General features: G+C 34.2%; 1 protein-coding gene and 1 non-coding gene across 2 annotated transcripts; both read left to right on the top strand.

Annotated features, from left to right (window-relative positions):
• The first annotated feature begins 494 nt into the window (after nt 1–494).
• LOC144847787 (ubiquitin-conjugating enzyme E2 T-like) lies at nt 495–6,296 on the top strand. The gene is made up of 6 exons (XM_078704305.1): nt 495–694; nt 4,160–4,229; nt 4,539–4,644; nt 5,003–5,101; nt 5,444–5,521; nt 5,797–6,296. The coding sequence occupies exons 1-6, from the start codon at nt 586–588 to the stop codon at nt 5,968–5,970; spliced, it is 636 nt and encodes a 211-aa protein (XP_078560431.1). The 5' UTR covers nt 495–585; the 3' UTR covers nt 5,971–6,296.
• Nucleotides 6,297–12,528: 6,232 nt separating this feature from the next.
• On the top strand, nt 12,529–12,603 carry Trnat-agu (transfer RNA threonine (anticodon AGU)). The gene has a single exon. It is a non-coding gene; the product is annotated as a tRNA-Thr (tRNA).
• Nucleotides 12,604–14,918: the final 2,315 nt, after the last annotated feature.

Here is a 14,918-nt window from a genome sequence, read left to right as displayed (position 1 = left end):
TTCATTTCATAAAGAAAGGCCAAACAGCAACTACAAAATCCACCAAGCGTTACATTATGGCCTATTCTTTGCCATTGCCATCTACGCCCGGTAAATTAAGTAATGTTTTATGATATAAATTAGTATAAAATACATGTTATTAATAGGATACAATGTTAAATCTAATTAATATTTATTTTTTTTACCAGAAACAAGTTAAATATAGGCCTAGTATTATTAAACTATCCTTCATGAAAACGCGTAACAACAACAAGCGCGCCCGGTTGATGAAACGAACTGTTTATTCGGCAGTTTTTTACTAAATAAATTGCATGAAACAATTAAATATATAAACAACATTTAAAATGATGTTGGCATGTAGTTGGTAACACTTTTTATCATGAAAAAACTACCGGTGGTTCAGGCTTAGATTAGTGTGACCGTCACAAAAAGTTGTATACATCCTGACTTATGGCGGCGCCCTAGCGCATGGACAATATTACTGTTACAGGGAAAACCGCGGATTACTCATTCTTATCTTGTGATATTCTTTGGATGTAGTGGTAGGCCTAACTAGGTAGGCCCTAGGCTAGCTATAGAGGGAAAATGCAGCGTCTAGGAAGAATGAAGAAAGAATTAAAAATGTTTGAAACATCTCCACCTTCTGGCATAACATGTTCAATGAAGAGTGACAGTAGTGACAGCCTCGAAGCTCGTGAGTACCTAGGCCTAGGCCTACTAAACTAGGCCTAGGCCTATAGATAATTTCGGTCGCTTTTTTTTTTAAATCGGTCGCGTTTCGAATCGGTCGGGTATGCAAAATGTGTCGGGTATATGCCAATTGTGGCTGTACATTTTTATTTGCTTTATATTCATCCAGGGTTGTACCGTTTATGCGCGACGTGATACAAAGCAAGGTACAAAAGGTAAGGAAGATATACAGTATTGAACCGTGAAATGTGCAAAAAGTCACATTTGTGCAAACAATCACTCACATTGTCAGGCCCGTAGCCAGGGGGGGGGGGGTTATGGTCCCCCCCCCCCCTTTACAGCGAACCCCCCTTAACCGACTGCGAACCCCCATCCCCGACAATCCCAATACCTCACCCTCATCTCTGAAAATCCTCCAAATACGTGCCGCACACAGTACAAAAGGTTATTCGTAAATTGAAAAATGTGTCAACTCGTTCGTGAATAACTCAATATATTTTTCGCTGTATAAGCGTACGTCGAGCGATACATGTCTGTAAATTTCCAAGAGTTGCAAATGAATTGCCGATTTTCACCTGAAATCCCTTGATGTAATATGATACTGACGCGTGTATCGTACTTATACAGTGAGCTGGTGCACGAACCATTCGTACAAAGGACACCGCCAGACAACCGCGTACCTATATTGTTTAGATCACGGCACTCAGCATGCATAAAGTATACCGTAAATCTTCTAATTGTAATTTTGTAATTGTTTTTTAGGGTGGGTTACTATTAGAAGGTGGGTTACTATTACTAATCTTAATTTAGGCACTTGAAAATAGTAACTCACCTCAACTAACTCCGTTCAGCAAATCATAGCAAAATAATAAAACAGTACGAATAAACAAATTTGTTTGAACTCTAACTTTATTTTATAAACTCAAAAACACTCAATCCTCCCCCACTTCCAAGATCAACATGCATTATCTCCTTATTTTCAAAATACGACTGCATCATAAACGACTAGTCTTCATAATGTTATTTTGTCAATAGTTTTTGATCTAATATTAACCCCATGGGTTACTATTAGAGTAGAGGATTATTATTATAGATTGACTTATAAGGTTGGTTACTATTAGAAGGAGGGTTATTAGAGTGTGGGTTACTATTAGAAGATTTAAGGTATAGCCTTCCGACGTACATAAAAAATGGAACGCTGCGGTTACTTTACCTACAGTATTTATGTGTGGCTATGAAGTATAGTGTATCATCATCATAGAGGATTATAGTGAATATTAATATATTACACTATAATATCTATGGTATCATGTACTGTAGTTTACATTATAGCATCCGATTATTTTTTTCTAGGGCTACCAGCCGATACGTAGGCTACTCAACTGTATCAATACCATCTATTTACATTGATTAATATTCAATTTCCTCAACAAATTGCTGTAAATAAATATAGGTAGAGCTATAATAAGCATTGAATTTGACTTCTCACACAAATTGTGTTTTTTTGGGGGATTCCCCTAGGCGTACGTTCACATTGAACTTGAACGCAAAACAAAATACCGAGTGAATGATCAAACAATCGGCGGTTTAAATAGTCCATGTGTGTGAGGAGGAGGAAAAAAGTATGAATACGATCGTTTTGCTCATTGGTAGCATGCTGCATGAGAGTGTCTTTTCCGACCAATTACAGGTGTCATTTATCATGAATGTTATGTGCGAGAGTACCATTTCCGGCCATCTAGGGGTATCATTTAAAAAAATTCTCCCCCTCAGGGGAAGTGTCCTAAATACAGTGTCCGAACCCCCTCTTGACAGATCCTGGCTACGGCCCTGATTGTGCAAACATTTTGCCCTCAAATGTACAAGTGGGTAAGCTCATTTGAGCAAACATGATACCCTCAAATGTAAAAAAATCTGTAAAAATTCTTAATCCACTAATGTTAATATGCAAATGTTACTATTGTACTGTATTATCTTGGTAAGTTCTTTGAGATATATTTGGGACACTGCTTTTATCAATGTCTCAGGATGTAGAAGGGTGCAGGTCAACTTGGCCCTAAACCGTCTCGGCCAAAGTCAAGTCGGCCCAAAGTCAAGTCGGCCCCAAGTCAAGTTGGCGTCAAGTTGACTCGGCCTCACGTCATCTTGGCCTCAAGCCAACTCGGCCTCGCGTCAACTCGGCTACAGTAAATACTAATCGGTCAATTCGGCCCCATTAAAGTATAAATTTGTCGATGCTGTTACTACTGTAGTGTTACTATTAGGCCTAAATTTATAACATTCATATTGAACAACCAATCGATCAGGTCTTTACAATATTCAGTACATTCACTAACATCTAGAGCTTCTTTTATACAATCTACAGGTTAATAATTTTAAGATCTGGGTTCCTGAGAGGAATACAGACAATTTAATATGAGAATATATTGCACGATTAAGTGAGATATTCCTGTTAAGTCAAAGAAAGAAATAAGTTATTAAAAAAATCTAAATCAACATTATATTTACATGTACCCCATAGTTTTAAGGATTCAGATTTTTTTTCCATTAAAATTTAAAAATTGTGTGCGATTTTAAAAGTAATATTTTGATCTAGCCAGGTCTCACTAATTCCTAAAACATGGAAACTGCATTCCGAAAGTAAATTCTGAACATGATCTACCTTTATTATAGAGACTTCTGATATTTAAATGACCAATTTTAAAACCTTGTACAGTACAATCAATCTCGCATAATAATACAGTAGTAATGCCTGGAACTGTTTCTAAAACAGGACAGATAATAGAGCCTTTACGTAATTCAGCATTGTCTACACTGTTGTCTAAATCAAAACATTTTTTCGCGGCCTAAATTCCAGTTCGCAGGACCAAACCGGAGCCCAACTCTTAGCTGGATGAGGCAAATATAAAATAGTCTGTCACTTCAACCCCACCATGGATGGAGCTGAGTTAATTGCATTGTAATTTATTTAAAGGATTCCCCTTTATAATGTGTCATGTCACAGTTCACACAAGATGTTTCATTACGTTGCGATAGAAAATTTAGTCGCCGTCAATTGTCGCATACTGTTACAATTTGTGTAATGCTTTCACAATCAGCTGGTCTTTAACAATGGTTGCATCTTTCTCGGCCAGATCATTGAAAATACAATTATTACCTTTAATTATATTGGAAATTTCATTTTGCACAGTAATATTAACCGGTTCCACATCAATGCTAGGTGCTATCAGTGTTCAAATCACAACGCTCCTTACCACCTCACCTTTTCACCACCTTCCCTTGTATTTTTTATATAATTCATTATGTGGAAGCCATTTGCTCATGTAAACAAGACAGTGATTGAATTGTGCATACCCAATCACTTGGCAGTCAATTCATTATATTGTTTCATATTTTCAGTGATATTCTATTTTCTTGTTATGGGTTTATACTGATATTTAATAACTTTTTTAAAAAAAATCTGTTGCAGAGATAATTGGAGCAGAAAATACTCCATACGATGGAGGAATATTTAAGTTGGACATTGAGCTACCAGTTAGGTAAGCTGTTCTGTTATAATTGTATACTGTAACTCAGCTGTTTAATTGATATTTTCTGAGTATGGTTTTTTATGCATCACTTAAAATTGAGGATTACAAATTCTACAACTAAGGAAGCAAAACTAATAGATAATCACATCAATATATATTATATAAAATGGCAATAGCAGGTTTTAGAAAAATATTAACTTCAGTTTAAGTTATGTTTAAACCCCTAACAAAAAATAAAAATAATAAACAATATATTAATGTCTTTCCAATGTTGTTGATTAAACTTAACAAAGTGTTATTCCTGTTTAATACCAATAGATATCCATTTGAGCCACCTAAGGTTCGATTTGTGACTCCTATTTATCATCCTAACATTGATTCAGTTGGAAGAATCTGTCTGGACATACTCAAAATGCCACCAAATGTAAGTAAATAGTTCACTATAATTATTTCAAAATAATATTGTTAAATTTTTTTTGCTATGTAACTCTCTTTGTTTTACTAAAGAATAATTATTATATTACAAGGAATGATTATAAAATATTACAAGGATGTTAAGATGAATTTTTAGAATTGTAGATTGTTGTTTTTTTATTGTAGAGATTTTCTACCTCAAATATACATGCGGCCTTAATTTTCCTTTGTCCATTAAATAATTTAATATGTACATAATGTGTTCATAGTAAACAGCAATGATTGTCCAAACTATTTTAAATCCTGTTTTTACATTTTTTAAACTTACTATATTATTATTATTTTTGTATGTTTTGTTTGTGTAATAGGGTAACTGGCGACCATCCCTGAACCTTTTAACTTTACTAACATCTATCCAACTGTTGATGTCGGACCCAAATCCAGAAGACCCTCTTATGCATGATATTGTGAGTAACAATGAGCATTTTACTGTAGTAAGGACTATAGCATTTTATTTACCTTATCTCAATTGCTAAACATCAGCAGAGAGTGGTACTGTACAATACATGCATAGCGATGTCTAGAAAACTCAGATCTCGGATATTTTTGAATAGCAAAATGTCAATTAATATTAAAATTCATAATTATCATGTATGTGTTGTATTTTATTATCAAAGAACAATCATAAAATCTTGAAATCAGAGTTTTCTAGACACCCTTTAAAGAGCTAAAAACCTAATTAAAAATAAAAATACACATACTGTTTCAATTAATCATCATTGATCAACATCTGGATCTATTTTTTTTAGTCAAAAGAGTTTAAGTACAACAATGTTCAGTTTAAGAAGACTGCAGTAGAATGGACGAAAAAACATGCTTTAACCACGGTAAGATTATTAGAAAGCTACAGTAGTTAAGTATCATAATCAACATAAAACAGCTGTTTTGATTTGATTTGCTATTTTCTTTTGGACATTATATATTTACAAAATCACAATGTTACTTGATCCAATAGAACATATTTGTTTATTTTGTCATTTCATTATACAGTACATAATAAAATATTACTGTATATAAAAGTTCAACATTTATAAAACATTTTTAAAAAAATAAAAAATTACTTATTTGTGTTTATTTTTTATTAATTTAATTTCTTTTGTAGAATTTACTTACAATTTGCAATAAAACACAACAAACAAGTTCAAATTCTGATGAAACAAACTTAAGCAAAGAAAAGAATGAAGATATAGAAAATAACAAAACAGAAAAAAGAAAGAAATGGCTGACATCTTGTGATAATAGTGCAAAGAAAATCAAATGTAACGATAACATATAGGAATTAAAAACAAAAATATAGGAATTAGTCTCTCTTCCTAGAACATCTTTGAAGGGTAGCTTGAGAAATTGACAATAAAAGTATTGTAAGCTTTATGAGGTGGCGTACTCCTTTATATGAGCATCATTACGTTGGTCCAGCTGGATGGTTGGGATGTGGCTTGATCCTAAAACTGATTTTTAGCCACAAAATAAGAAGTTTACAGAACTTGTTCTCTCCTACAGTAGACTACAGAAAAATAATAGTCACATGATGTACTGTAATGTAGTATAATCTAAATAAAGTTTTTTATGTAGTTTCATAAATTAAAATTGTCAACAGTATTATTCCTATCTTTTCTATTGTGGTATTGTTTTCTTGATTATTTTAGATTACTAGAGTCAGGGCCAATTATCACTTATTATCATTTTTATTGCACGTGTGTGACACACGTGCAATAAAAATGATAATAAGTGATAATAGGTCAGAGAATGAAGACTGATGCCCAGAAAGATGAAGACAAACATCTTGAGGTGGGCGAGCCTTAAAGATGTATTGTCCCCCCTGAAAAATTTTAATTTTTTTTAATATGTCATTTTAATGTCACAGAATAGTCAATACTTTGACCAAAAATTGGATCTAAAAAAAAATATTTTATTTAAGAAAGTTATAGATCTATTAAAGAATGGACAATTTAAAGGAAGCTCTAGCACAGTTTTTATAAACGACTAATAGTCCAATTATAGGTGACAAAACCGTATTCGACGTGATGGTAAGATAAATCGTAACTTGAAGTAAGGAGCCTGCCGAACTTCAAGGCTGCCATGAAGAAGCAGAGACACTTTTGGCGTTTCATGCGTACGTTATTAGAGGGAAAATTATTGTTCTGACACAATTTACGTACTTGTTATACTGACAGATCTCTCCCCTAGATTTTCATAAACGTCGAATATTGTAATGGATTACGGTTCAGGCTAAGGCAATCAACGTTACAAGTATTCCACAACAGAAACAACGTGGTTTAAGTGAAGTTTCCACGCACTTATAGGATGCGATTTCAATTTTTTACCGAAAAGGAAAATCAATGCCATTCACCTATTAAGAAAAAAAAATCAAAACATATTGATTTGAGATCACTCGGTAGTGATGAAATATTTGATATATCGGCGGTCATTGCATAAACATTCCAGATTTACGGTTCAAAGAGTTGAATGACATAAATGAGGCAAGGTAGGCCTACCAGTCGTTTGTTAACGTGACAAAGGGTAAGAAGAGAAGTGTTCAGGTGAAGAAAATACCGCCATGCAGTAAAACACTTGATCAACATATTTTATGGGCAAACCATGAACCTATAACTATATATATATATGATACCGCTAATTAAATGTAGAACAATCCACCGCTAATGTAGTAAAACCTCCAGCTTATGTAGTAAATACAAAATCAACACCAGCTAATGGAACGGTCAGCAGCTAATGTGGTAACGAAAATTGCCTCACAGCTAATGTACTTACTATCGCCAGCTAATATTATATATTTGTCTAAATAATGTGTAAATGCATCTCTTTACTTAGCTATCATTCTATCCACCTCTCGTAAGCGACCGACTCTCAAAAAAGCAACCACCCTCGTTAGCGACCACCTCTATTGAACGACCACCATCTCTGTTAAGGAACCGCTTCTCATAATCGATCACCTCTCTTATGACCACACCTCTCGTAAGTGACCACCTCTTTTAAAGGACCACCACCTCTCTTTTTACTTATCAATCAATCTATCCACCTTTCGTGAGACCAACGTTCAACAAGCGACCATCTCGTAAGCGACCACCTCCCTAAAACGACCATACATCGTAAGCAACCACCTCACTTAAGGGTCCGCTTCTCATAATCGACAACCTCCCGTTACGACCACACCTCTCGTTAGTGACCACCTCTATTAAAGGACCACCATCTCTCTTAAGGAACCGCTTCTCATAATCTCCCGTGACAACGACCTCTCGTAAGTGACCACCTCTATTGAACGACCGCCGTCTCTGTCAAGAGGCCAGTGCCTTTCATTTACATCTTATGTAATAATGTATTATTTTATTTAATACTTGATCAAAAAATAATATAAAGGCTCTATTATCTTCTAACATCCAGTTCTTAGTTTGTATACTTTAAATATACAATATGAAAAACGAGTATGGAGAGTCGATTATGCCTATGGCTACGTATATATAATATATAGTAATGCTAATTATGCCCATAATTGGGTCTTTAACATAATCATATGTTATCTCTTTCGAGGTTCGCATCGATATCAATTATGCCCTCTGTGTTTTGTGAACCGATGGTTTGTGCACGTACAGATGCATTGATCGATAGACTATTATTACGACGAAGTCTTGTAATTCACGAGTCTTAACTTAAAACCTTAGATTTCAGCTAAATAATAAAAATAATCAAGTAGGAACGAGTTAAAATAATATTAACATACAGGGAAGAAACATTCAGATGATGTATTGGAGAGTCTAAGCTAAGCAGTGGTTTTATAAGGTAAGCTAACGAACGTTTTATCCGCCACCGCCATCAACTACTTAAATAAATCACTACTATACTAGGCCTAGTATTATAAATATAATAATTATAATCATCAACAATACATTTTAATCATACAATAGGCCTATATTGACTAGTAATTGTTTTACTATAGGAGGCCCAATGGTATTTATTTATTTATTTTCATTGGACTCTACAGTATTAACAAATTAAATTACGTGTAAATGTAATTAACACTTTTAATTCAGTTAAAATTAAAGATCTACGATGGAAATATTTATGTGTTTATGACATTTTTGTAGTTATGACATAAAGATGAATACATAATTATTATGAATGTGCTCAGTCATCCATGCAGTGCTTTCTGCTGTGTAAATTAATTATAAGAGATTCGGCATTCCGAAATCGAAATATTTGGAACATGCGCACTAACCAATAGTTATTATAATTTAGTATAGTGACCTTTATAGACAAGCAGCGTTTAATCACATATAATGTCTTCCCTTCAATTGTCATGTGAATGGACAATAATTTAACAACATGTTTAATCTATGTTTCATTCCTCTTTCCTTTTTCCAAACTCAATAATCCTTAAACAAAACATAGGGGAAAATTATAGATATAGATAATTATTAGAACTAGAGGGTAAGCTCGCTCCCCCTCTAGGAAGTGTAGACGATGGTTCTCGGAATGTTAATGACTCGGGTAAAAAGGTTGTGAACATTCTGGTCTGGACGTTTTCGGAGGGCGGTTACCATTATTGAAATGCTTGAAATTTGTAACACTAAACCTCTCTGTTTCACAGTGTTTTAGATGATTAATAACATTTTAAAATACCGTATTTGTGATTGTTTAGTAGGTTTTTTTACGGCGGAGGTGGGGAGGCAGAGTTCATTTGAGGTGTGCTTATTCGAGGGAGGCGTTTAATGTTTTAGTTGAAATAATATGTAACATTTATAATCAAGTAAATTCCCTAGATATGAAAAGTCCGATGAATTCTACTACAAATAGTATAATTGTGTTATAAAATAATATATGGATGGACGGACGGACGTTTATTAGTTGATTGGGAGGGTGAGGGGGCAATGATTATTAATTATTCCAAATAATGATTTATTGGGGAGGTATGGGGCGTTCATTCAAATAAATACCATAGGCCTAATTTGTATAATTAATACATTATTACATCTTGTGAAACTTACTTCCGCGACACATCGTTTCGGTCTGAAGAAGACGGCGTTTTAGACGGCTTGCAACATGGGCAGAAGTATCTGTATCTGTAACGTACAAACACCATCTCTGGGTATCGCGTAAGTTGGTTAGAGTCATGTGCAAAAATATTAATTTATAGCGAAGTGTGCTTTGAGAAATTACTTTCGATGTCAATAGTGTTTAGTTGGTCTTTAAAAGTGGCAATATTTGGTGCAATTCTAATGTTCCGATCTAACTGGTTCCATTCAGGAATAGAGCGAGTAACGATATCAATCTTTGTTGGTTGCTATATTTTCCAGTACTGGATTGTCTAGTTGTGATGTTATAATTCGTTGATTGGCGATATTCGTCGATATTACATGGGGTAAGTTCTCTGGTTTCTTCGTAACAAGGCGCCATTTGGTTCTACGAGTAATTTTTTAAATCAAGGATTGCGGTAATAATTGATCCTCTACTGTAGTCCTTAGCTGCAAACCTAGCTGCTCTGTTTTGGATCTTTTCCAGCTTATCTCTGTCTGATTTATGATATGGGTCCCAAATAGCAGAACAGTTTAGGAGAGCTTAGGTCGGATTAGAGATTTATACGCTATGGTTTTGGTGTTTCTGCTACAATAGTATAGGTTTCTCTTCAGCAATCCCAGCATTTTGTTTACTTTGTTGGTAATTTGGTTTTATAGTTTAACCATTTTAAATCATGACTGAGTTCAACACCTAGGTAAGGATGATGTTTTACCTCTTCGAGTGTGGAATTACCATTTTGGTATCTAGTTATGATCGGTTTCTTCTTATGTGTAACCATAGAAACGCATTTAGCAGGATTGAAGGACATTTGCCAATCTTTTTCCCATTTCATCAAAGCGTTCGAGTCTGCTTGCAATTTGTCAGCAACTTCAATAGTTGAAATTTTGTTGTAAAGAATGCAGTCATCAGCAAACAGCTTCACTTTAGAGTTGGATTGTAGGTCGTTGATGTAGTTTAGTAACAGAAGTGGATCAAGAAATGTACCTTCATGGAAACAGCACACATATTGAGAAAGCTGTTATGTCTCTAAGCTTCTTATTTCGTTTCGTTTCCCAAGGTGAGACTCATGCAATTAATGATGACTTAATCAACTTTTGTTCTCTTAATTTCATAATAAATCATACATATGATGCAAATGCAAAATAGGTGTTCCCGAGCATTCTGACGATCTATATTAATTTTAAAATTTAGCATATTTTCACCATTTTGTTAACTTTTACGTGCGTAGCCTGTCACTTGTGACGTGCTCGTATAATGTGATTTCGAGGTGAAAAATTAATCAAATATGATGATTTAAGAAAGGTTTTAAAATAGAAATCGGGAAAAAATAGTGCGTATTAACGTTTACCGCGCAGTGCACGTGCAAAAATCTGCGCACTCATGGCAATTTTTTAAACGCTTAAAATTGCCTGAAACGTACTCATAACCACATCGATTCCTGGCCATAAGGAATATACTCAATGTCGTTGCACGCGACAAAAAAGGAGGTCAACCTGTCTACCAAACATGTTTTATAAATGACAATTTATTTGGGTAAATTAACAACCAATATCCTGTTGTTGGCTGCAATTTATGCTAGTGTTTCCTTGCGTTTTTAACAAGCACTGCTTTCTTGAAAAGGGGAAGGTGGGATGGGATAATGTAGCATACTCACCGCTTGCAAACCTCGTCCATGATAGTCTAGTCGCCAAAATAGTACACGCCCGGGCAATAGTGTTAGTCAATGCAGAACTGGTCTGGACATACCGAACGTTTGTAATCTGGTTAAAAAAGTAAACAAAAAAAAATCCAACAGCGTTTCCTACTTTGTACCTCCGCCATGTAATATAGGAATCCGGGACGAATCGTTCCGCTACCGTGATATAGATATATGTACTAATTTAAACCACAAAAAAGCACTTGAGTTAGCTTTAGTTGTATGATTTTGATTAATTAATGGGAACATCTCTACAAGACGTTGAATCTTTGGGATAAAACACAATTAGCCTAGATCAGTCAAAGTTTCGTAATGGTGTCGCTGTATTTCTAGCCTCTATTAGTATTATGCTATGTCTAGGCGCTTTAGCCTAGCTAGGCCTAGGATTGTCATAATTAACACTGCAGTAGATGTGTTTATAAATAATGTACAGATAAATATTATAATTCAATATACTCGCTTCACTCGCGTACCATCTTGGTCGTGCCCACAATGGTTCTCGAATACACAGTAATTTCAGCGTAACAACAAAATTTTGATTTGGACTCATTTAAACAAACCCAATTTGTGTTTTGTATGTAACATAGTGTTGATGGATGGGGAAGAGGATGGGTACAAAGAAGAACAATTTTTAAATATATTATTTATCTACTCAATAACGAAATTTTTTTTTTCATGTTTTATAGGCCTATAAATAATATATAATAATCACTAGATACAGTAACACATTTGCGATTTAATACTTTGTTAAAACTGTCACTGTCGATTGAAATAGCATAGAACATGTAACGATACACCACTACAACGTTTATATTTTTTATAATTATTAATTAATACAAACGTTTGAGAAGCAACTGTCAGTAATAAAGTGTATTTGTATATGTGTATAACTAGATGTTTTGCCCTACTCTGACGTAATTTGTACTTTATACTAAGTACATTTGAGAATACTTGCGAAAAAATTCGCAAGTAGTTCTCGGGTGGGACTCAGAGTAGGGCAAAACATCTAATTATTCAAGTCCCTGACGCAAAATTACAATTACAATCCTGTTGGTGCAGTACCCGCTGCTTACTTGGGCTCGAATCTAACCACTAGCCATCAGCGCAAGCTCGGTGGTCTAGAGGTATGAACGCCAGGCTAGTGATCTGGAGGTCGTGGGTTCGAGTCCCACCCGAGAACTACTTGCGAATTTTTTCGCAAGTATTCTCAAATGTACTTAGTATAAAGTACAAATTACGTCAGAGTAGGGCAAAACATCTAATTATTCAACTCCCTGACGCAAAACTACAATTACAATCCTATATGTGTATATATATCTAACAGTACCCACACTCACAGTTAAAAAAATTGCGATTCAAATGGCGACCAAAAATGGTTAATACGTATTTACAGTACTGTCCAAGTATTGCAATACTATATCTATATAGGTTTGAGATTATTTCCCCAAGGGCCAATAAATTTACCTGCAGCTGGTACTTGTGTTAAACCAAATAGTTATATTGGAATGTTCCATTCATCGGAAATCAATACATTTGTATAAACGTATATTAAATCTATCAAAATAGTATTTTTTAAGGAAATGTCTTTAACATTATGTTGCTGTATTCGACCTGTTCAACCGCTTTTCAGCAAAAATTATCGTAGGAGGAGATAGGAAAATGCGAAGCATCCTCGTATTATTGTGTGCGGGTATTTTTCAAGATAGACATCCATTAGACAGTGTATACCACGATCGGAAAACACCCCTATTTGGAGCAAATCGTTGAACCTAAATTCGTTTTAATTGTCAATAACTAATTATCTAACTCAATTTAATTAGTAAACAGGGTTACATCAGGTGGTTAAAATCAATACCGAAAGTACGAACCAACTTTATATACCATCGAGTAAACATTCTAGAAGTAACGCGCAATTTACCGAATTCTGCTCTTACGTAAATTTATATATAGATTATAAAAAACCATATATTTACACACAAAAAAACAAAATGTATGTATACTGTTTCAATGTGAATCAGCCCGAGGCCTAGCTTTTTCAATCTGTGAATGATGAAAGGTTATATTTCAACTCGGCTTCGCCTTGTTGAAATACTGTATAACGTTTCATCATTCACCTCATGCCATTATTTGTACCATTCCACTCATAAACATTCATTATTTGTGCAGTTAGTATTCTTTTACACAGTTAGCAAATTACCATATCATATTTATGTATAACCCGCTTGGGATAATTCTAATATTTAGGAAGCTTGGGTCTTCGGATCATGATATTTTTCATTCCTTTTTAATTGGTCGTTAAAATTCCCATTGGATTTGGACTTTCACAATTTGCCCAATTACCAAGTACTTTGAAAAGGTATAGTAAATCTATTATTCTCAGATTCATTGAAAGTCCAATTATTTGCTTATACTGGCAACAATGATAGTGCTATCATTACATTGTTGTTACATACGTACTCTCAAACGTATTTGTTAAAAGTGTATTTGTTGACTTTTCTGCTGCATTCAACACCATTCAACTCATGTTTTAGTGAATATGATGATACAATAATTAATCCAGAGATTTTTAGCCGAAAGTTCGAGTAAATAATATTATATCTGATCAGATTGTTGTAATATTAGTGCCCCTCAAGGTTGTGTTCTTTCAACTACTTTCTTCACTATCTATGCCAATATCACCCAACTGTTAAACCAGCATACGAATAATCTAAGATGTTATGCGAGAGTAACCTTTGCTGACTTCTCCTAAGCATTTAATATCCGCCATTTCAATAAATAACTTAATTAAGTTAGAGGTGAATCCGTTCATAATTAAGTGGATCGAAATTTTCTTATGTAATCGAACACAGAATGTATCTTTTGGAAACTATCATTCAAGTGTGATCAATACTAACATTGGATCACCACAAGGATGTGTTTTAAGCCCCTTTTATTCATACTGTACACCAACGACTAAATTAAAACATACATAAATTAATAACATACATTAATTAAAATATGCTGATGAAACCGCCATAGTTGGCCTATTAAAGAGTAGAGTTAGTGAAACAGAATATCATTATGATATAATTGCTTTTTCTCAATTGTTATAAGATAAATTGCCTCCTGCTAAATAAAAAAAACCTAAGAAATAAGAATTGCACTTCACTGGCCCCGCTAAAAATTCATAATCAGGAAATCGAATCTGTTGAAAGCTACAAATATCTAGGTGTGAAATACTGTAGGCCTACTCTGCTGTTCATTGTCAGAAAATTGCCAATTATGGGGTAGATAGAACTGTATTAAATCTATTCTACTCATCGATTTATTTTATTTATTTATCTGAACCACATTTAATGAGGGTGATCCATCCAGCAATTGCTGATAGTTGTCATATTGTCTATATTTTATCCTCTTGTTGTCATACTGTCTGTATTTTATCCTCTTGTTGTAATAATAATAGTAATAATACATTTATTATTTTTTATATATATTTAGGTAACAACAGGATGAAAACC

The sequence above is a fragment of the Antedon bifida genome, chromosome 7, assembly GCF_963402885.1.
Source record: "Antedon bifida chromosome 7, ecAntBifi1.1, whole genome shotgun sequence".
NCBI classification, from domain to species: domain Eukaryota; kingdom Metazoa; phylum Echinodermata; class Crinoidea; order Comatulida; family Antedonidae; genus Antedon; species Antedon bifida.
This window is presented reverse-complemented; position numbering and strand designations above follow the sequence as displayed.

Excerpts from the sequence above, each read along its gene's own strand:
- LOC144847787 (XM_078704305.1), top strand. The coding sequence starts at position 586 with ATGCAGCGTCTAGGAAGAATGAAGAAAGAATTAAAAATGTTTGAAACA. Across the intron at positions 695-4,159 it reads TAGTGACAGCCTCGAAGCTC|AGATAATTGGAGCAGAAAAT; the intron begins GTGAGTACCTAG and ends AATCTGTTGCAG. Across the intron at positions 5,522-5,796 it reads AAAAACATGCTTTAACCACG|AATTTACTTACAATTTGCAA; the intron begins GTAAGATTATTA and ends TTTCTTTTGTAG.